General features: G+C 40.4%; 2 protein-coding genes across 6 annotated transcripts in view; one reads left to right on the top strand and one right to left on the bottom strand.

The window, feature by feature from the left end:
• cnksr2a (connector enhancer of kinase suppressor of Ras 2a) overlaps window positions 1-22,335 on the bottom strand; it is a 70,187-nt gene that overhangs the window by 5,496 nt on the left and 42,356 nt on the right. For 2 of the 5 annotated variants that reach the window (XM_038731793.1, XM_038731797.1), the window contains exons 15-24: window positions 21,791-21,966; window positions 21,345-21,418; window positions 21,149-21,220; window positions 19,669-19,736; window positions 19,421-19,518; window positions 18,663-18,881; window positions 17,664-17,805; window positions 16,056-16,277; window positions 15,145-15,332; window positions 8,344-11,763 (exon numbers count right to left, since the gene is read on the bottom strand). In XM_038731793.1, the coding sequence (XP_038587721.1) occupies window positions 11,566-11,763; window positions 15,145-15,332; window positions 16,056-16,277; window positions 17,664-17,805; window positions 18,663-18,881; window positions 19,421-19,518; window positions 19,669-19,736; window positions 21,149-21,220; window positions 21,345-21,418; window positions 21,791-21,966 (1,457 nt within the window). In that variant the 3' untranslated portion in view covers window positions 8,344-11,565. Of the gene's footprint in view, window positions 1-8,343; window positions 11,764-12,611; window positions 12,663-15,144; window positions 15,333-16,055; window positions 16,278-17,663; window positions 17,806-18,662; window positions 18,882-19,420; window positions 19,519-19,668; window positions 19,737-21,148; window positions 21,221-21,344; window positions 21,419-21,790; window positions 21,967-22,335 lie in introns of those variants that run through there. The other 3 variants (XM_038731806.1, XM_038731813.1, XM_038731822.1) reach the window with 2 other exon arrangements.
• Window positions 1,560-5,418, top strand: LOC119912580 (kelch-like protein 34). The gene has a single exon (XM_038731835.1). The coding sequence runs from the start codon at window positions 2,513-2,515 to the stop codon at window positions 4,319-4,321; it is 1,809 nt and encodes a 602-aa protein (XP_038587763.1). The 5' UTR covers window positions 1,560-2,512; the 3' UTR covers window positions 4,322-5,418.

Here is a 22,335-nt window from a genome sequence, read left to right as displayed (position 1 = left end):
GCTCGATGCATTCAAATTTAGGACAGATATCCAAGGTTCCCAAAGCATGAGTCTTACTAACTTTGGTAATCCCTTGATATGTTCTCGAGCACCACCAGCAGGTCACAGTTTTCTTTTATGAAGTGAAATATCTCAAAATATACATGATGGATTGATACAACATTGCACAGACATTTATGATTACCAGATGATGTATCCCCTAACTACAACTCTACTCTAACTTTTCCTGCAGCACCACAATCGAGTCTAAATTGTAATTTATCCAATACCTTGGTTCATTAAATACCTGCAGAACTTATGACAGTTCCATGAGCCTCAATTGTACTTTATTTTTAGTGCTAATTAGCAAATACATGCTAAACTAATTTGGTGAGCATGGTAAAAATTATACTTGCTAAACCTCATCATGTTGGCATTATCATTGTGTACATGCTAGCAAAAAAGACGACAGGGCGTGACAGTAAGGTTTTTAAGGTGACATATTTAAAAAGGATTATTTTGTTTGAGACCTTTTTCCCCCAGTGGGTGTCAGGAGATTGACAGAAAACACAGCGTGACATAATGCATGCACGGTTTTTAAAAAAACACTCCATTCAGGCAAAATTAAATAACCTGAAATCTCTCACAAAAGCAAATTAAAACTTCATGTTTACTGTGATGGAAAATGTAGCTTGTAGTCTTTTAGAGCCAGTTTTCACATTACTTGCAGATTATGAAGGGCATAAAAATGAGCCATGATATTTCTAGCTGTAATATTCTTGTATTATGTGAATATGTAACGGATATTACAGGGTTTTATTAGGTGGGAGTCGGGGGCATCTTTGTTCATAGAGTCATTTTGATCCTAACCTAAACCTTCAAATCCAACTGTTTCAAGAAGGAATGGATCACACATCCCCCCCAGCTCAGATAGCCCTTCAACATCTCGCCCCCATTACAGAACGAATCCATCATCACATCACATGTCCTCTCGCACACACACACAAACACACACAGAGCAGCTGTAGCTAAGTTTAGCCTCCATCAGGTCATGGAGGAATATTCAGCCAAGAGAGAAACACTGTTGGTGTTTTAACAACCATACGGGAGGGTTGGACATTGTGTGGGAAAGATTAAAAACACTCCGCAGTTTCAAAAAGGCGTGAGTCTGTTGTTTTTCCCTCTGTCATTGCGAGTACTGTGTGTGCGTTGAATTTTGAACTAGTGTGACTCTTCCATCAAACACAAATACACACTCATCTCTGAGTGTGAGCCAGCATCTACTCAGAGACGCTGATCATAACTCACTACAAAATGTACGTTGCAGGGAACGCTGCAAGAACTTGTAAGTGTGCAATAAAGCAATGTTGTTTGCATATTAATGTGTGTGTGTTTGTTTAAGTGTGTGTGTCAGACAGACGACCACACAGTAGCTCAACATTAATCAGACGGCTGTAAACACGCTGGACAACTCGGAGCCTGATAGTGAAAACAAATCCTTCCTTTATCATCCCCTCTCTTTTCTCTTGCTCCCACCACCCTCTCCTATCCCTGCATAAAAATATTAGCATGACATCATTCTGCATGATTTTGAAGCAGCACAGGTCATAATAAGGTTAAATGCCTCCCAAAAGGGCACGGCTTACTCTAATACCAAAATGCTGCGCGCTACTTTTGACATTGCTAAAATCTTTGACAGCTTGGCAAAACTTCCTCGGGTTTGATATGTACCTCGCGTTGAATCCGCCCGAGCTGTGTCTGTGTTTCTATTCCTGTCACCATGGAGATGAGGGCACAGATAGGTGCCGTGGCTCGCAGACTACAGCAGCTGTATTTACCAATGAGTTCATCTGCAGGGATAGACACTAAAAATCCTGCCAGACTCCCTCTGTGCATGTGCGAGCGTTTATCCGTGCATCTGCTCTCTTGCCGGGTTGGTGTGTGTACGTTGGATGAATGTGTTTGGGTGATACTCCCTCCCGGACGTGGAGGAAAGGGCAGCCGGACAAACACAAAGCCAACAGAGGTGGGACATCACAGACAGAGACAGGAGGCTTTGGGACGGAACACGTTTCAGGGCCAAAGGAGGGGGTGGGGGTGCACAAGGCAGTTGTTAACCTTCGTATCATGGTGTCACATGCCTGCCGCTGCAGACAGAGCAGAACAAAAACACAGATGGAGAGACCTCGACTAAGGACACGCACTTGACTGTCTTTTCCACTCAACTCTGCTTTCTCTTCCCCTTCCCTCATTTCCTGCTTCTTGCTGTCTGTTATCCTGTTTTCCTACTAACGTCTGATGTTCTTTTGTGCAGCTTGTCAGCTACATCTTTTTTTGACAACACTTACAGCTGCTTTTCCTTTGTCTTTCTGCTTTTAATGTTCCTTCCTCTTACTTCCTGCCATTTCCTTCTCACCTTCCTGACTAAGCCTTTACTCTAACGTGCTACTAATCCTCTTTTTGACTGTTTCTCAGAAGCTTTCTATTCAATCTATTTCCTGCCTCCCTTCTCTCCGTGGCTCCTATCTTTTGGATGGATAGCTACTTCCTCCTCTACAGTTCCTCCCAAAGAACCGGACTTCTCTCTGGTTTCCAGCGTCTGCGCTCGCAGAGAAAGATGTGTGATGTCGTTCTAGAGGCCGGCGGTGTATCGTTCCCTTGTCATCGCGCCCTTTTGGCCAGCTCGAGCGAATATTTTTGGGCTCTATTTGGAGAGACTACTTCAGAGCGATTAGCGAGCTCCATTAGCCTCCCAGCGCTAACGTCTCAGGGTTTAGACACCATTCTAGACTTCCTTTACTCCAGCTGGCTCAGCGTATCACCATCTACACTTCCTGCCGTCTTGGAGGCAGCCAGGTACTTGCAGGTGGAGCCGGCCGTGTCAATATGCGAGCGCTTTATTACTGATGGTTTAAGCGCTGAGAATTGCTGTTGCTATGCTAACCTGGCCGAGCATCACGCCCTCTCAGATGCACTTGAAGCTGCCAATCAAACCATCGCTATGGAGATGGGGACATTGCTGCGGGAAAGCAGGGATGACCTTCTAAGTCTGAACATCCAATCATTGATGGCGATCCTCGACGCTGACGAGATACCTGGTGTCCAAGAGGTGGATCTCATAAGGCTGGCTCTGGATTGGCTGAATGAGAATGGGCCTCTTCCCCTGCTGAAATCAAATCTTCTGCTGAGTCGTCTGCGCTTCGGATTGGTCGCCCCCTCTGACCTCACCAAACTCAGCCTCGCCCACAGAGCCATGGCCACACCTTTAATCAGAAGTCAGCTGACTCGGGCAATGGAGTACCACAGGCTGGGTTCAACTCAGCCCATCAGACAGACCAGACAGTCAACACTTAGAGCGTCGCCCAATCGTGTGCTGCTTGTGGGTGGAGGATCCAGCCCTGATTGGCCAGAACAGCAGATCCTGGCGTTTGATCCCAGAAGCAGGAAGTTTTCATCTCTGAGCTCCAGTCTCCCTCTGAGGCTGAGGAATCACTGTGTGTGCTCGGTGGGAGGTTTTCTCTTCGTGATTGGCGGAGAGGAAGTGAAAGAAGGAGACGAGGATGGGAAAAAGTCTGTCACAATTGCAACATCCAACCAGGTGTGGCGCTACGATCCTCGTTTTGACCGCTGGGAGAAGGTGGAGTCCATGCTGGAGATGCGGGCGCAGTTCACCTGCTGTGTGGTTGAGGAGGTCATTTATGCCATCGGGGGACAACACACACTACCAGACACCAACGCACACACCTCCCTAGCTTCTGTTGAGTTTTATGACATGGCCACTGGAGCATGGAGGAGAGGAGCAGCGATGCCTCGCCCCTTATGTGGCCACGCTTCCACTGTGCTCGAAAACTGCATCTATGTGTCCGGCGGTCTACCGAGCAATCACAGCAGCATCCATGGCAGTAACCATGGTGATAACCCGGATGAGCACAGAGAAAGCAGCAGAGACGTCCTGTTCTGGGACACCAAAGGCAGAGTCTGGGAGAGGCGAGCGTCCATGTCCATCGCCAGGTTCGGTCACCGCCTTGCAACTGTCCACGGCCACATCTACGCGCTGCTGGGAAGGTACGAGCCTTTCTGCGATATCGAACAATACGATTCGAAGTCAGACCACTGGACCCGCCTTCGACCGCTTCTCATTGGCTCCTTCAACTATGGGATGGTGTCAATGCCTTGTGGGAATCTGCTGGTATTTGGAGGGAGAAGATGGAGCGACGGACAGGAGGTGATAGTGAGGAGTGTGTTGGAGTATGATACAAAGAAAGATCGCTGGAGAGAGATCTGTCAGCTGCCCAGACCTCTCACTGGGACTGAGTGCACACTGCTGCCCCTGCCAGACTAAAGTGCACAGGTCATAAGACATTTTTAACATGAAAGTGAGACAGTTTCACTTATAGGTGCAACATAGTCTCAAAATGGCAGAGCACATGTTAAAATGATGGTGGGATTATATCATGAATTGTACTCTCAGTTTTAATGTGTTTGTCATATAAAAGAGGTTACTCAACAGTTTAGTTCAGGGAAACAAACTATTGGGTTTCAGCCTCGAAACCACAGTTTCTAGTTTCTTATTTCTGGATATTTACCTAGGAAAATATTTCAAAAGGGTGAATTTAAAATAAAATACGTTTTCCTAACCTAATCTATTTAGTATTTAATGAAATAGTTTGGGAAATACACTTCTACCAGTTCTACCTAAGTTTGATTAGAAGAGTGATACCTCTCTGATCCATGTCTGTTCAATATAAAGTTATTAACAGGAGAGTATAAAGCACATGACCTCCCTGTGCAACTTCAACTTTTTAGACTTTGGTTTTTGCATGGATAAATTAGTGAGAATTACAGGGGCTTGCAGGCAGATTACTATGTTACCACTGGACAGAGCTAAGCTAGCTGTTTTTCCAGTTACCAGTCTTAATGCTAAGCTAAGCTACTCCACTACTTCTTATAGGAGCAGTTCAACGTTTTGGGTAATACATTTATGAGTTTTTGCAGTGTTAGATGATATATAACCATGACACAATTAGCCAAGGTTAACAGAAAGAACATAACCTGTTGTAAAACCACAATGTACGTTATGTTTCAAGCCTTTATGGTAAGCTAAGCTACTTTACTACTACTTATAGGAGCAGTTTGACTTTTGGGATGTAAACCTCCTTATACTTTTCTTTACTTCCCGAAAGTTAGATGAGAAGATTGATTGACTCTCATGTCTGTGTGCTAAATATAAAGCTAGAGGCAGCAGACAGTTAGCGCTTAGCATAAAGAACAGGACTTCCTGTAAAACCATGTAGGCCAACTGTCATTTTTGAAGTTCAGGTTTTACATGAACAAGATGTAACGTATTAAGTTTATTGTTCCCTTCAGACACAGACAAGCTTTTTCCTAGTTTCCAGTCTTTATGCTGAGCTAAGCTAACCATCTCCTGGTTTCAGCTAACAGAGCATTAGAGTGATTCATTTAAGAGTTACATAATTAAACAGGCTCTGCTGGGGCATTTTATTATTGTTATAATTTATAATTTTTGCGCATGCCCACGATCCTTCACACTGATCTGACAGATTGTTGGAAAGGACTAACTTATTTATACTTTTAAGTATTTAGCGGATACAGTCCCTGAGAGCAAATTACAATGACTGTAACAGTAGAACAAGCTTAAAGTTTAAAAGGAAATCAGGAAAAATGACAAGAAGCAACCACTGGTGAGAAGTGATGTATGCAAGGTATTTGGCCAGTGATATTCCTGTGACCGAATGTGACAACGTTCTATGAACAGGAATAAAACAAGAGCTAAGGAGACCGATAAGGAGGATTTTGAGAATAAGTAGGGAGAGGTAAAGAGATTTAGTGGGAAGAAGGTAATTCTTGAACAGATGAGTTTAAGCCAGCTTGCCGAGGCTATCACACATAAGAATGAACAGAGAAAACGTCGAGGCAGGAGATAAGGAGATGAAGGTGGAGGAGGGCATACAAACAACAGAAAAGCTAAGATGAATATTTTATGGGAGTTGTAGATAAAAGTTCCCTGCACGTTGCTTTCCTGTTTATTGACTAGTGATAAATAATTTAAGTTTTCTATAAAATAGATATAGAAATAGAAGCAAACCAAGGCTACTGAGTGACCTTTTTTCTGTCTTGTTTTCTTTTTTCACCCATTTCCATCTGCACACACAACCAAATGGACAAAGTAGGTTAAAGCTGCAGAAAAAAATAAATGGAAAAACAGAAAAAGCATTCACATGAAATCCTATGATTAGTGGGTAAGAGCTAGGTAACCTGCTGGAGTTCTTTATTAATGAGCTTTGGTGTGTTCATTTAATCCCGAATATACACTGTGCTGTCTGCAAAAACATTATTTATTTAACATGTTTTATTATGTTTTAATGCAATATTGGATTCAAAATGAATTGGGTGCCTCGTTATATCCCCTAATGATGAAACTATGTATGAAAGAACGTCAATTTTTTCCTGGTACTAACTTATAATACAGGCAACTTAAAATATTTTATATACAAATAGACTTTTCAGTTGCCTATTATTGTCGAAACATTGTTCTATTTTAATGTCCATTTTGTTTTTGCAGCATTGTACAGTTAAACATTCCAATTGGTAAATATTATGAAGTATTGAATATGTATTATTAATACTGATAGATTAAATAAAACGCAGAACAAGATCATGAAACACTTAAAAATCAATCATACATTTATTCATTTAGCTGACACTTTTATACAAAGCAACTTCTAATTGTTAAGTATGTCAGAGGTCGCATGCCTCTAGAGCAACTAGGGGTAAAGTGTCTTGCTCAGATGGAGGATGTGTCATAGAGGGAATTGAACCGGGGTCTCCTCACACTAAAGACATGTGCCTTATCCGCAGCTCCATCACCACCTACTGTTAAGAACCAATAAAACTGAATTGCCAAAGATTTTAGCTTTGATGTGTCTCGTTCTCCATTTGAAAAACGTGAGTCATTTGAACAAAGTATGTTAATATTTTACAACCTGGCTTAACATAGAGAACCAGCAGAAGAACAGTTGATGATAAAGTTTTGATAGGATTAAGTTAGGACATCCAGCTTAGCTAAAATAAATTAGGACATTCTGCTGCACAATTTACCTAAATATGAACTTAATGACTTAATAGGAAATGGGATGTGATTGATAATAATGTTGACCTTTAATCTTTGATTAATTGGGCAGACATTTAGTTCTATAGCACCATCTCTTCAAATTTAATTAAATCCTTTTCTGTTCAAATACAACAAACATGTATTGTTCATATGATTAGTGTACACGGTGTCACCATTATTCACTATGTAGACTATGGCCAAAAGTACCTGAAAACTTTCTTTGCAGTATTTGAAGTTTCTTTTCAGAATTTTCTGTGTTTCTAAGGGAGGAAACGCACAGAACTGTGTCAGTAGCAATGGTGGAAGAAGTATTCAGATCCTTTACTGAAGTAATACCACGCTGAAATTACTCCACTCCAAGTAGAACTCCTGCATTGAAAACCTTACTTAAGTAAAAGTATTATTAGCTAAATTTACTTGAAGTATCAAAAGTTAAAGTACTCATAGTGCAGTAAAATGTTCCCTCTCAGTGTTTCACTATTATATCTTGTGTTTCTGGATTAATATTACTGCTGCATTAATGTGTATGTTGCATTTTACAGCTGTATGATGTTTAAAGTTGAGCTAATTTTATTATTATTCCTTTATATCCTGTTGGGTAGTTTTATCTACAGCCCATAAGATCAACATATGTTTGTAGCGTCGCTGTCCAGTGAGAACCACGTATCTCTAAAAGCTAAACTTTTCCATCTGATCCAAGGTTTAAATTGTTTATGTAGCCTTTCTCAACCCATAAACGAACACTTCATACTTCAGTTTATCCGAAACATTCAAATTCAAAATCACCACATTTGGAGATACATGGTTTTCACTGGACAAGGGAATGGCATGAAAAAATTGTAATTTGAAAGAGTAAAAGTACAAGTGCCTCAATAGTACAGTACTTTAAGTAAATGTACTTAGTTACACTGCACCACTGGACAGTTGTGGTTGCTATAGCAACTGAACACCCAACTGAAACCAAGTGATAGTGCTAAATTAGTCGTGCTGCAGGAGACGTTTGAGCTCTTGCTCAGCTGTGATTGCAGCATTGAGGGGAAGGGGACAGGATGAGGATGAGGGAAAGAGGATGGTCAACTGGGATCTCTGCTGGTCTATCTCTCTCTCTCTCTGTCTCCCTTGTTGACAGAGACGGTGCAGCAGCTGTTACCGATGCTTAACATCCCTCCCTACATCCTGTCAGCATCCTCTGCTTTCTCACCGTCCACCCAAACAAACAAACCACAAATACACCTTCATCCAAATGACCACACTTTATTGGATCCACCCTCTTCTCTCGACAGAACACGCAGGAAGGAATCACATAAATAAATACTGTTATTTTACCATAATTTATAGTTTGAACATTAAAACAATCTTCACTCAACCGCCCCAAAAAAAAAAACTGATAGATTTTGAGAACATCATCCATGACACTTAGTTTGCACTCTATAAAGAGAGATCTACTGTATCTACAGTTTTCAAACACAAAAACAGAAAAAGAATATTGTGTTTATCTACAACAAAGACATGCTACTACAACCAACCACGGGCAGCAGCATAGAAAGAGCATTCAAACTGTCTGTGTAGTGTGTTTACTGGTGTGTGTGTGTGTGTGTGTGTGTGTGTGTTTGTGTCTATGATTGCTTTCATAGTTTTTGCAGTGTCTCTGAGTATAAACTCATTTTCACGCAGCGTACAATTAACAAACTAATATATTTTTATTAGATCCATATTTCAATTCCTATTCAAATATTTCCTCATGTTCTTTATGTGGCATGCAGGAAACAGACAGCCAAACGGCCTCTGAGGAAAAACCCACCCTTACAAACGATTACACTGTTAGATAAAATATATCAATATGTGACGTTCGGAAAGTTTCAGTTGTTAGTCTACTTTCCTCACTTATTACTTTAATTAGAGGGCATTTTTATGTTTCTTTGGATGGTATTCTATGATTCCCAGAACTGTTGACTCATACATTTTTGGTTGCCATGGTAATTATATCTCAGGTGTTGAAGTGAGAATCAGGTTGCCCATGAAAGGCGCTGAAAATCAAAAGGAATAAAAGAAAATGTTTCATTTTTCTGAAAACCAGAGCAGGAGTCACATTTCCCTAATTCTTAGAGTTGCAGCAGACCCTTTGTTAGAGGATGTATCAGGAGGGTTTTCTCCGCTGCTTAGACCGACTTGCGGTCTAAGCTGCTTTTACTGCTTTTACCAAGATTGTAGCGCAAACAATCTGGATTCAAATTGAATAAGAGGAAATAAATATTGTACGATAAAGATCAGGTTTGACTGGTGTGACAGACGGGAAATCAAAAAAGCAAAACCATTTTTAATTTAGGTTAATTTTTTATTTTCCATTTAATTATTTTATTAGTATTTTATACTGCACTGTAACTTTTACTGTCCTGTTTTTTTCGGGGTACAGTCTTTCTAGAATCAGATATTCATTACTTTTTAAGCTAAGTTGGTTTCTCCTCTCTCATTAGAAGTCAGACCAAGTCTTACCAGGGCCAAGTAGAATCTCTAGTATAGTTCTCCGCTGTCAGGGATGCCGAGTAGAGCTAAACGTTTTTCTTCGCTGTTTTGACTGCTTTTACCAAGACTGTAGCACAAATGATCGTAAATAGCAGGAAATATCGTACGAGGTTTGACTGGTGTGATCAAAAAAGCAAACAATGAAAGGCGAAAAGCCTGATTATTCGTAACCCACTAGTATTATGGGTGAACAAATTAACCTGTTTTTATTTTCTATACGACTTTTTTTATATTTCCTTATGTTGCTTTTATGTTTTATGTTTTTTCTTTGAATTGGCTTCTTGCTGAAATGTGCTACACAAATAAACTTGTCTTGCCTTTTATTTAGGGATGCGCCGATCCGACTTTTTCAGTCCTGATACTGATACCAATACCTGGGCCACGGGGTATCAGCCGATACCAGCGTCTGATTAATAAATTGTATTCCTCACTGGGAATCGTTTTTCTATGTGTAAGGCAGCATCAGACTCTCCTAGCAAATATTCAGTTCTACTGACGCACTGCTGTCGCATCAACATAACTGAATTGAACAGATCGGCCCCCTTGTCACCACTACTCGATCCAGCTATTTGAGTCAGTTTTGGGTATCTGATCGGTGCATCCCTAGTTTCATAATGAAGTTCTGCTAAAGTTAATATTCTGATAAATGTGTATTTCTTTGCCAAAGTTAGTTTTGAACAAAATTGCATGTTTGAATTTTGCATTTCCTTTACGATATATCATGACAATGAGTAATAAAATATATTACAGTATCTTTATGCAGGTATTTGAGGACTTACAGAGGCCTCGGTTGACCATGAGCTATGGTTTTTAAAGGATATAATTATTATAAAACAATAATAAAAACAAGAATGATGTGTGATGCATTACAATATTTCACTGGAGAGGTTTCATGTTTCCATCGAAGTGATTTAAAGGAGATATTCTGTCTTATAAATGGATTGATGAGCTCTAATAAAAGCAATTCGTAGCAAATGTAAACATAAATGAATGGCATCAATGATTAGACCCCATATAGTCTTGTGTTTTATAGTCACATTGCTGGAGGTAAAGTGATACTGACTGAAAACGAACAGGGAAAGTGGCATCATCATTTGTGCAAGAAAACGTAAAAAAACACCAAGACGTGGACTTAATAGCCGTTTGGAAACAGTGTTAAGTGTTTTAGGGTGGACTTTTCCTTTAAATGCCTATTCCAGGAGTGTGCATGCTTCAGGTCCAGCCCAGCACAGTACGTAATTCTACCAAAACCAGCACAAACAAAAGTCTAAAACTAGATAGAAACTGAGACTAGTTGATTTAAAAAAGACCTGCGCTAACTTGTTCTCTGCTGTAACACTCACTGTACAGAAAATATCATCATCATCATCAAGTATAAGGCTTGATACAATATAATGTATGTCACTTGGTGGCTATTAGACTTGTCTATGAGACACTGTGCACTCAGTATAAACATGGCACAACAAGCAGGATGAGATACTGTTAATGGCCGCTCATGAAGATACTATTCTGAGATCTGCGTCCATGTCAGGAGGAACAACCTGATGTGCAATGTCAAGTGTTGTTGCTTCTTTATATGGCGTTTTCCATGGAGAGCATTTGAAGAGCACAAAAGCTAACATGTAATACTTAAGAATCAGTTTATCATCCGCCCCCGAGCCAGCTGGAGTGGCACAACCAATCAGCTCGTAGATTGATGTAATATGAGGGCACACGCAGGCGTCTCCTCAGAAAGCTGTCATGCTGCACTTGTACACTGCGGCTGCTGAAAGCATATCAGGATGTTAGGTCAAGTTGTCCCTGCTGTGATGCAAAACCTTCGGCGATCGGATGCATCAAAAAAACATGTCAGCTGCAGTTTGTTCAACTCTTTCCAGAGGCGGGAGATGAGAGCAACTTGTGCGTGTGTGTGTGTGTGTTTGTAGTACTCGTCAGACGTGGGTCTCAATGTAGGAGTGTGTGTGAGAAAGTGAGGGGGTGAGGGGGGGCCCGGGGTCTGATTCAGTGGTCGAGTCTGGCTCCTGAGAGAACAGCTCCTGATAGGCTCTTTTCCACTCCTGGAACTCTGCCGACGACAGCTGGGGATTGGCCAACAGCCTGTCAATCAGCGCTAGCTCCCCCTCCCTGTCCTATGGGTGGGATGCAGAAACACAGGAGGGGCTGGTCACTTTCTTACTTTTATCATTTTAAACCACTAAAGCTTTAAAAACGCAGACACACGTGAAGCAGGACACACACTTAAGGGGATGCACTAAGTTTCGGGGAGATTTCACACTTGAAGAACCCAGAGAACATCCATTTGTTCTTGGTAGATTATTTATTCTGTTTTTTTTAAGATGTAACGTGAAAAGTTAGAGAGTTTGACAACTACAACTACTCTAATGCTAAATGGTAAATATTAGGAAGACTTTATAAAGGGTTCAGAAGTTGTAACAAACGGCATTATTAATGATTAAAAAATCATTTACCAATGCTTTTTTAGATATGAGCCATAAATAAGAACAGTGTTTGGGTTGCGAGGTTTTCAAAAATGCCGGAGCAATGGACCACGTTCATTTGTTAACAACTTAGTAATATTTAAAAATAAGACGTGATGGATTACAGTATACGAAGCCTTTATTAACGGCTTATTAACATTTGTAACTGCAGTTGACTTACTAAAAGAAAGTGACAAACCTTTATTAATACATTTCAATATTTCATTGCTGCCCACTGAAAATCATGTATCTCCAAATTTTGTGAGTTGAATTTTTCAGGTAAACTGAAGGATTACTGCTCCTTTATAGGTTTAGAAAATTCTACTTGTATGTACGCATCTATCATAATCCGCAAATGCATCATCACACAGCTGAAAACAGGGCTATTCTCTTGACTCATGGAAACGTTTTGGAGATATGTGGTTTTCACAGGACAGCAACATTACTGCAGACTAAATTTCTTATTAGAAAAAACACACGACTGGTTATTAACAACTTACTATAACTGCAGACTTGGTGGCTTGAGTTGTTCTTCATGGCTTATAATTGATCTACAAAGCATTAGAGAGTGATTTATTGAGCATTAGAAAACCATTACTTACAATTAATAAACACTTTAAAAGGGTGCTTTTTGAGTATATGTTAGAAACAGACAAATAAAGGTTAATGTTTAATTTAAAAAAAATCATTGTTCAGTCGATCAATATTTGAAATAGCCAGATATAAACCTACCTGGATAAACTATAATGAGTTATTGATATTTCAATGTTAGATAGAAAAGTTTTAGATGAATAAAAAACAAGTTTTCTAACGTTAAAAAGCTGATCACTCTTACTGAAGTGACACAAATCAAAATATTGGGATACTGTATGCAGATTGATTTAATCAAGTGAAGTCAAGACACCAGAAAACAGATGTGTCTCCTGACTTTAATACTGTTCACGGCACATCTAAAGCAGCACAGTGATCCAGCCGTAACGGAAATATTAAAACATAACATGAACCTCCTGTTGGGTTATTGTCTGCTACAACAGATGTTCTGCATCCCTACAGCTATGAAGAGTACACTTCTTCTTCTTAAATTGCCATCTAGACTGTAGCTTGTTGTTTTGGTTCAATTTTGATCCATAAAAGATACAGAGAAAATGTCTTTGTTGTTTCCACAGCAACCGCTGCAGATGACTTGATGATGCCTGAACACACGAACACAACGTGATCCCTTGTAAGCAGCAATTCAGGGTAGGGTCTACCAGGGTCACATGGATGACTTGGGTGTCTACTGTACACTCTCATTATTTGACATTTAAAATAATCTCCCCCCCCCAAAACGTGGTGTATTCCTTTAAGAGACGCCAGACAGGGAACAAACATGTAAGTTCCTCCACAAAGCCTGTACCAAAACCACAGACCCTTGCAAAAAAAAGCTACTGCAGCTAGACGAACAAGCGACAAAGCCCACCATCCAACCATCCCCGCCCACGTACACGGAGGAAGCAACAAAGATACAAACTCTAAAAAGACAAAAAATAAATAAATAAATAAAAACAAACAGCCACAGTAAAAGAGCCCATTCACAGGCACCCAACCCAGAAATATAACCACTGCTCATATCGCATGAAGCCACAGACAGCTGCTTGACAAAACTCTACTAAAAAGACTCAAACCAAACCGAGGAGACAGACGGGGACACACGACGGCACTGAAACTTCCAAGACAGACGCATTTTCTGGCGTGTGTTCGTGTGCACATCAGGGTCAGAAATTCACTGTGTATTACAGCTAGAATGCACATGAAAATTTGTATCCCTCTACAAAATAATCCATTTCACCCTGCTCACATTTAATGTGGTTAGGCACATTTATGTGTGAATGTGATTACCGTAACCCAATGAGCCAAGAAAAATTTAATAACAAAAGGTAATTCTATCAGTCCACACAGGATAAGATGAAACTAGCGGATTTGGGTCAGAATATGGCAGAGATTTCAGTTATAAAATATTAGCACCACAGAGTGAGTTACATCAGAAAATTCCAACCTCTCACAAACTAAAGCATTAATAAAGGGTGAAAGAATAGCTTGTGAACAAAGAAAAGGGCAAATTGCACCATCTTCTTCTGTGAGCATTGCAACAGAACAGTGGGATGTCCGATATGAGTGAGATAATAATGAGGCAGAATACAAATTAAACTTGTAATCCTTAAGACTTTTATGAAATCAGATCCGGTTTTTGACGTTATTTTATAGCCGATCTTTGTTGCGATAGCCATTTAATGTACTTTCATGTAGATTCAATAATTATCTCTATCTCAGTATTAAATATCTATTACTGTTAGTGGTGGACTCTGCCACTAAGATTCACATTGCCTTCACGCAGAAGGGATTCACAGGACTACTGCTCACTCTCCTACAGACGTATTCAAGCTTTTATTAGGTCACTGCTAATGCAAACAAACATTTCCTACTGCCGCTAGTACACATTAAAAACCGGCTAAACATGTCCTGCTTTTTGTCTTTTGTGAAGCACTCACAGGAAACGCAATGTAGATTAGCCCTGACAGCAATTTTAGATCGAAAGATTTGTCCACAAAACAAGACAACGGGCACTTTTATGCATTTTTTTGACAGCAGATATATTTAAAATATTGCAGGAGGCAATGGAACAAGAAAGAGCAGCCACACCTCTAACTCCTCATTTCCTGATGCCTTCTTGTTGTGTGGAAACAACATGAGTTTGTTTGGCTGCTCTTTCGTTGTATTTCTGACAAGTAGCTGCTCTGCGAGTGCTTGCTGTGGTTTTTAAACCGCACTTGCTGACACTACCACTAGTGGTTTTCTCCAAACTCCCAGGATGGAAATCTTAAGGATTACAACTTTAATATAAAACAAATCTTACAAGCAATGAGTTCAATTAAATCTTAATAAAGGGCTGAAAATGTACTGAAATATAATTTAATTGTTAAGTGTTTGAGTGTGCACATTTATGCCCATATATTGCACAGGTGTCTTTGTGTGTGCATCAGTGTGTGAACCAACCTTCAGCGTGGACGTCATGATGCGGAGGCGGTGCAGACGCTCGTTGAGCTGAGGGTCGGCGGCCCGTCGGAGGAAGGACTGCCTGAACTCTGACTGACCTTTGCCCTCCGACCCGCGGCCTAGAGGACACACCCCGCCCTGCTCGCACGCCCGAAACAGGTCGCCCAGGGATGCGCCCTCGCTGCCGCCTTCACACAGTCAAAGAAAAAGGCAGAGTAGCACACTTAATGGTGATTTAAACCCTCAGCCGCTCTGCCATTGACAAGTTTTGAAGTTAGAGGCTAAAGAGTTGTCACAAAGCTGATTAGATTGAGTTATATCTCAGAGCAGCCACTGGAGGACAGCAGCACATAACCTCAACACTTTGACTATAAATGACAATAAATCCTGTTCCCTTCATCCTCAGAGACACCCTCTCTACTGTGGCGGTTTTATTTCGCTGTTTGCCTATTTAAATGACAAATCATACGATTATTATATGTCCTTGTTCATGTTTCTGTTACTCTCTATTATTTATTATTTTAGATTGGCAGTTATCTTTCTGTACGCCGCCGGGCTCACCTTGGCAACAAGTGCACCATTGTCTCATTAACCTCATTAGATCAGTTTATGACTGGCGTGTGTGTTGTCCTACTCGATTTAAATGATGATGATTTAAATGGAAATGTGTCTGCCTGAGAGCGTTTTTATTTCTGGCACATGTGCTGACGTCAATGTCTTCACCTTAAAAAAAAAAGAAAAAAAAGAACTTCAGTCTCTTGCGGCTGTCATTCGATGTGAGACACATTTTTCCTTCCTACTCTTACCTGACGGCCACCCACCCATACATTATGACGCTACATGTATTCCCTTGGTGCTCTTTCTCCTCTTGCTTTGTTTCCCAGTACATGCATGTTCCTGACTAAACTCACCGTTGTGCGTTTGCTGTTCTTTCGCAGGGGGAGCGAGGAGTGTGTGTAGGTTGCTGTCTCGTGGAAGTGTGAAGCTGCGAGGTTTCCCTCCCTGGGTTGCCATAGGAATCAGCCTCTGCATCGCCACGGGCAAAGGGACATTCCTCTGTGCAGGAAGAGTGTAAACTGCTCCGGCCATCATAGTCCCACCGCCCGGACCGGGCTCGGCGAAGACGGCGTCCTCTGTAACGGGAAGAGAACATGAGGCGTTACATTTTCTGTGTCACAATATTGGCTGTAAAATCAATTCAGCATTATTCATTTTTAACAGAATGTGAAGAACTATACATATAAAACATACTGCACTTAGGCTTTATAGCTCATGCTGTAAATTTTTGCACATTTCTTGTTAATTATCCTGTATATTGTTTGTATTAGTATAATAGTGTAATTGTATATGCTTGTACGTTCTTAATGTCTTTACTTTTTTTATATTTATAGTTCTATATTTATGTTCATGTGGACAATATATACCAAGGCAAATTCTTCGTATGTGAAAATATACTTGGCATAAACCCGATTTTGATTCTGATTCTTCAAATAAAAATCAACCAAATATATTAAATATTCACCTTAAACCTCTCCAGCAACTTGTATATTTATTCCTATACTTTAGGGATGATGGGGTGTTGAAAGTACAGCAGCAACAAACGGACAAACTTGCAAAATACATTTGTCAGTGTCAAATATTCACGTGTTATTAGGAAACTCAACAAAAAAATACAGTGTCCTTTTTCAGGATACTGTATTTTAAAGGGTGTAAACAATTTTTTTCATGCTTGTTGAATGAACCATAAACAATCAATGAACATGCAACTGTGGAATTATCGTTAAGACCCTAACAGCATACAGATGGTAGGCAATTAAGGTCACAGTTATGAAATCTTAGAACTCTAAAGAGACCTTTCTACTGACTCTGGAAAACACAAAAGAAAGATGCGCAGGGTCCCGGCTCATCTGCGTGAACGTGCCTTAGGCATGCTCCAAGGAGGCATTAAGACTGACGATGTTGCCAGGGCAATAAATTGCAATGTCTGTACTATGAGATGCCTAAGAAAGCACTACAGGGAGATAGGAAGGACAGCTGATCGTCCTCGCAGAGGCAGCCCACATGTGACAACACCTGCACGGGACGACGGCGCCACACCGGATATCGATTGTTACTTTTTATTTTGACCCCTCCTTTGTTCAGGGACACATTTTTCCGTTTCTGTTACTCACATCTTTGTTCAATTCATGTCTTAAGTGTTGAATGTTTTTATGTTCATACAAATATTAACACATGTGAAGTTTGCTGAAAAGAAAAGAAGTTGTAAGGAAGAAGATGTTGAGTATATATATGTAGCTTGCAACGCTACACTTAATCCTCTTAGCAAATTCAGTTAAGACTTAAAATTCTTTTTAATGTACAGAGAGAACATTGTTTCATCCAGACTCTTTGACCTGAATGTAACGGTTATGCACGAGAGGCACAAACTGAGGCTCCTTCAACCTCTAACAGTCAATCAGTTCAAACATTTTATCAAAACTTGCTGGATCCACAAAGCATCTGGTTTAACTGTGTGTTACCTAGTGGTCCAGTTTGTAGGTAGTGCAGTCCAGCCTCAGTCAGTGGTGTCTCAATCAGGTCCTGCCAGGAACGTCTCTGAGATGAGGAAGAGCGGCCCGGAGACCCCGTCTCACTGCTGCCCCCTGCGGGACTGGACCGGTACTACAGGAAACAGTAACAGGGTATAAAAGTTTTTTTCTGATTGACCAGCGTGAGACTTGTCGACTAGCATTATCCAGCGGTAACATTATTGTTTACTGTATATAGCATAAGTGCAAACATTGTTGGTTATGCATTTTATTTGCATTTGGACCCATAGGAAGAGGGGATCCAAATTAACAATTAACAATCCAAAGGAAGAAGATACTCATGTCTTATTCACAAAAGCTTATTAGTAGTAATTTTTACTTCAAATAACACATTGTTCTGATTTGTTTCACTATTTTAATCCACTTCACTTTTTCTTGTGAAAAAGCATGGCACCTTAAAACAATATATTTTTGTTAAATCTGTATGAATTTTAAAAACTCCTTTCTCAAACTTCTGAATTTGGTGAATGTAAAATCATAAATAACCAACGAGAAAAAAAAAACAAAGAGCTGTGAGCGGCCCCTCGAGTCTTTGCTCGTCTTCCCGCTGACTCTTATAGCTTTGGGGCTAAAAATGTAAATTTTGGCCTGTGGAACCAAATCCATTAAAATAATTTCTAATCAAGAGTCCCTACTGGTAGTATGAATCAGCTAACTGTGTGCCAATTTCATTGTGACATTACATTGTGTGCAAATGTGACATTTTAGTCTGATAACACCCCAAAAGCAAACACTGTCCAAAATGGAGGGCGTTCACTCTCCAGGAAACATGAATGACATTTTTTGCTGTATAGTGGTACTAAACAAAAGGACAAGGGGATCATACAAAATATTAGCATTAATTGTTTGAGTGGCTAAAATATTCACGGCAGAATTAATGTAAATGAGGCCTTTAGCAGTCAAGATATCTTCTGACAGACTGACACGCACCTCCACAGGATCACATCTGTACTGCACGTCGCTGCTGCTGCTGCCTCCGGGCTTTCTCCCACTGTGCGTGGTCCCTCCCCCTAGAGGACCAGGATGGTACTGCGGCTCTGCAGCCACCGCGGGGGGGTCGCCACAGAGGAAGTCCTCCTGCGAAGAGCGAGACCGTGACGTCTCCGTGGAAGACAGTCGAGTGGTCCGGCCTTCCAAGTAGGCACTCATCTGATATAGAGAGAGGACAGAGTTAAAATGTGGCAGACGTCAATTGATCATCTCTTTGAATTATAATGACACACTTCAAAAAAGAAATTCATCCGGCGAGGGAGCCAGATGACTGCCAAGGAGGCAGGGTGATGATTGAATAAGTATGTGGGGGAGAAAATAAGAGACAGGAAGATGTAAATGAAGAGATGAGTGTTTGGACACATGAGTGGAAATGAGTTTGTTTGTTGAAAAGACTCTTTATAAAAAGGATTCTCAAATATTATCTAAAAAAGACTGTGTCTGGTGTCTAAAAACTGTTGTTTTAGCTTTTCATTTTATTCTGGGCTAAAAAATACATTTAATGTGGAGCAAAGCACTGTGACGGACAATTATAGCATCAATTATACCTAATTTAGCCCTACCACTCCCTGTTGGCTAAATGGGCAATAAAGTTGACAGTTAAAATGGACTGCGGAGGAGCACTGAGCATGATTTTTACCTTCAAGTACAGTATGTACTTTACATGAGCGTGCAATACAGTCATGTGTGTGACTCACAGATGGAGGCCGTGGGTAGGTATCGTATGGAGGTGGGGGACTGTCCTGTTTGGGGCTGGAGGTGGTGTCTTCCTCATGTTCACTCTCGCTCCAGTAATCTGCAGGGAAACCCACACACAGTCAGAAACACCATCCATATCTATCCATATGTGCATCCAGGAAATCTACACAAATATCCTAAAAATACCACAGGAAGTAAACTCTAAGTTGTGAAGTGCTGTTCATCATGTCACTGAATAAACCCTCACCCTGCTCCTGGCGTATCCTCTCACGCTCGGCGTAGCCCACAGCGGCCATGTTGAGACGACTCAGCCATCTTAACAAAAGGAAGGAACAGCCAGAAGGAAATTCAGGTTTATATTTACGGATTTATATAGGACATAAACAAAAACTCTTATTTTCTCTTATTTTAATGTGAAAAAAGAAAGAAAGAAGGAACAGAACATTGTAAAAGTCTAGAAATATCCAGACAACCCTGAAGGAAATTCATAATGAAACCACACTTCAAATCTGAATTTATCTTAAATTCAAAGAGTATGCCGCTGATTTAGCTTTGCACTACAACATTATCTGAGTCAACGTGGAAAAAGTATAAAAACCCATTCAGCATATCATCTTTTTATTCCATGCATTCTTCTTCCCTGTCAAAACCTGGCCTACATTACCCACAATGCAACACGATGGCAAACAACTCCGGTTGGAGATTCAGGTGTGTTATGCTAGCAGTGGTTACTGTAGCTTCGAGCTGCTAGTCTCAGATTTCATACAGATCCCTCTTGAGCCACTAAAGACTTTATACAACTTTTAAATGTGCAGTAGTACTCCTCAACACCTGTAAACAGACTTTCAATGTGTAAAATCGATGGCATTCCCCTTTAATTCATTGGAAAAAATTAAATAAATAAGCCCACATCACTCCAATGGTGAGAAAGAGGACCAGTGAGACTTTATCCTTTAAGCTATGGTGAATCATATTTATGTTTGTTAGATGAGAAGACTGATACCACGCACCGCCAGGAAACGACTCCATTAGCTTAGCATAAAGACTGGAACAAGGGGGAAACAGCTAGCCTGGCTCTGTCCAGAGGTAACAAAACCCCCCGACCAGCACCTACAAAGCTCACTAATTAACACGATGTATCTTGTTTGTTTAATCCAAAGTGTAAAAACAATAAATTGTGTGTGGTTTTATAGCCAGGCTAGCTGTTTCCCCTGCATCCAGTCTTTAAGCTAAGCTAAGCTAAGCTAAGCTAAGCAAAGCGGCAGCTTCTTCTCATTTAACTCTCAGCAAGAAAGAGAATATTCATTTTTGCAAAATGTCAAACTAGAAAGGTCTTAAAGACTAAATTCTCTATTTTTCTTGTTTTCATTTATATTCAACCTATCACAACTTTGTTAAATATTTTATTATTTTACTTTGAAATTCACTTGAAACTAGATTTTAGAAATGATTAACAAAACCCTCTCTGTAGTAAATAGTATGTAAATTACAGCTTGGAGAGCCTTTACACAGGTTGAAACTGGAACCTCTATGGAAATATCTTGCAAATGATGTATTTCACACACATCACTTCCCAAATTAAAACAGGCCTTCTTTTTATCATCAAACGAGAAACAAATTTGTTTTGTGGTTTGGGGAAAGCAAACAGGAAGCTGCACTCTTGCCACGCAGCTGGAAATTTGCCCTTCTGCATGACCTTCATCCGTGTTTAGCACATGCTGGGTTACCTGTTCATGTCATCCACTCCATCTGCTGCAAAGTAGAAACTCTTGACCTTGGGGTGACATGCTTTGAAAGCACTAGAGAGACGTGGGGGGAACAGAGGGAGATATTTTTGCAATCAAACATACAGAAGAGTGTTTAAACTGCAGATGCACAAGTAAATACACATAAATATGCAATAGACTTCCATGATGCACTTACTACTTCTTGCGACATTCGCTGGCCCGGTCGATCTTAAACTCTGGAAGACTAACAAAACCCTCTGCCTTCTCATCCTGAACAGAAAGAGAATTAAAATAAAGGAAGAGAAATATCTTTTACTTTACTACTCAGGCAAAATCTTCCTGACTGATCCTGCAGTTGTAATACTCTTGCATAAAGTTTAACTTCAGCGTAACTTCTATACAGTGTTTGTATAACAAACATACTGCAGCTATTACAAAAACTTACATAGCTCCTGTTACAGCAAGCAGAGAGTAGGACAAATTTCATCATTACCTTTTTTTTGTTTCAGATCTCTACTTTCTTAAACACTATGAAATATGTCACCATTTTGAGAAACTGACACTTGAAATAAAAATTTTGAACATCTAGTGTCAATAAAAATTCAGGCAACTGGACAGAAAAGGAGAAAAACAGAGACATGCCTCCTCATTGATGTACCAGTACAGGCAGTTGTCCTTCAGCACAAACCAGTACTTCTTCCACTTCTGAGAGAAGTAACCCTTTGCATCTCTCTTTCTCCACAGCCAGCCCTCACAGTCTCCTCTGCCCAGCGCCTTGCAGGAGACACGCCTCCGACTCAGGGAGGCCAAACTCCGTCCTGGAACAACAGGGAGGAAACGTGAAAGCGCCGTTGACAGAGATAATTTAAATCAGAAAATGAACACAAAGCATGTGTTGATAGCAGGAAAATTGTCATTCAAACGGCAGAGCACAGTACTAATGCTGCTTATAAGTGCTCACTTTTTCATAGCAGCATGAATAAAAGCATTCACAAAATGCCTCATCCTAATGTAGCAATAATTCTTGGCAAGAGTTCAGTCTCTGGATTTGACAGAACACTGGTGCACTGCAGCAAGGTAAGAGGTGTTTGATAAAAAAAAATGTTTTTTTTCCCTTCTGGCATAAAAGCCCTGTAACATTTTTCACAGCAGGCTCCTCATTAGAGATTACTGGGGAAACTTGGCTC

Source organism: Micropterus salmoides, unplaced genomic scaffold (assembly GCF_014851395.1).
Source record: "Micropterus salmoides isolate LMB-PRFRI ecotype aquatic unplaced genomic scaffold, ASM1485139v1 Ms_hic_scaffold_1, whole genome shotgun sequence".
Classification (NCBI taxonomy): domain Eukaryota; kingdom Metazoa; phylum Chordata; class Actinopteri; order Centrarchiformes; family Centrarchidae; genus Micropterus; species Micropterus salmoides.
Note: the sequence above shows the minus strand (reverse complement) of the source record. Positions and strands in the feature narration are given on the sequence as shown.

Excerpts from the sequence above, each read along its gene's own strand:
- LOC119912580 (XM_038731835.1), top strand. The coding sequence starts at position 2,513 with ATGGATAGCTACTTCCTCCTCTACAGTTCCTCCCAAAGAACCGGACTT.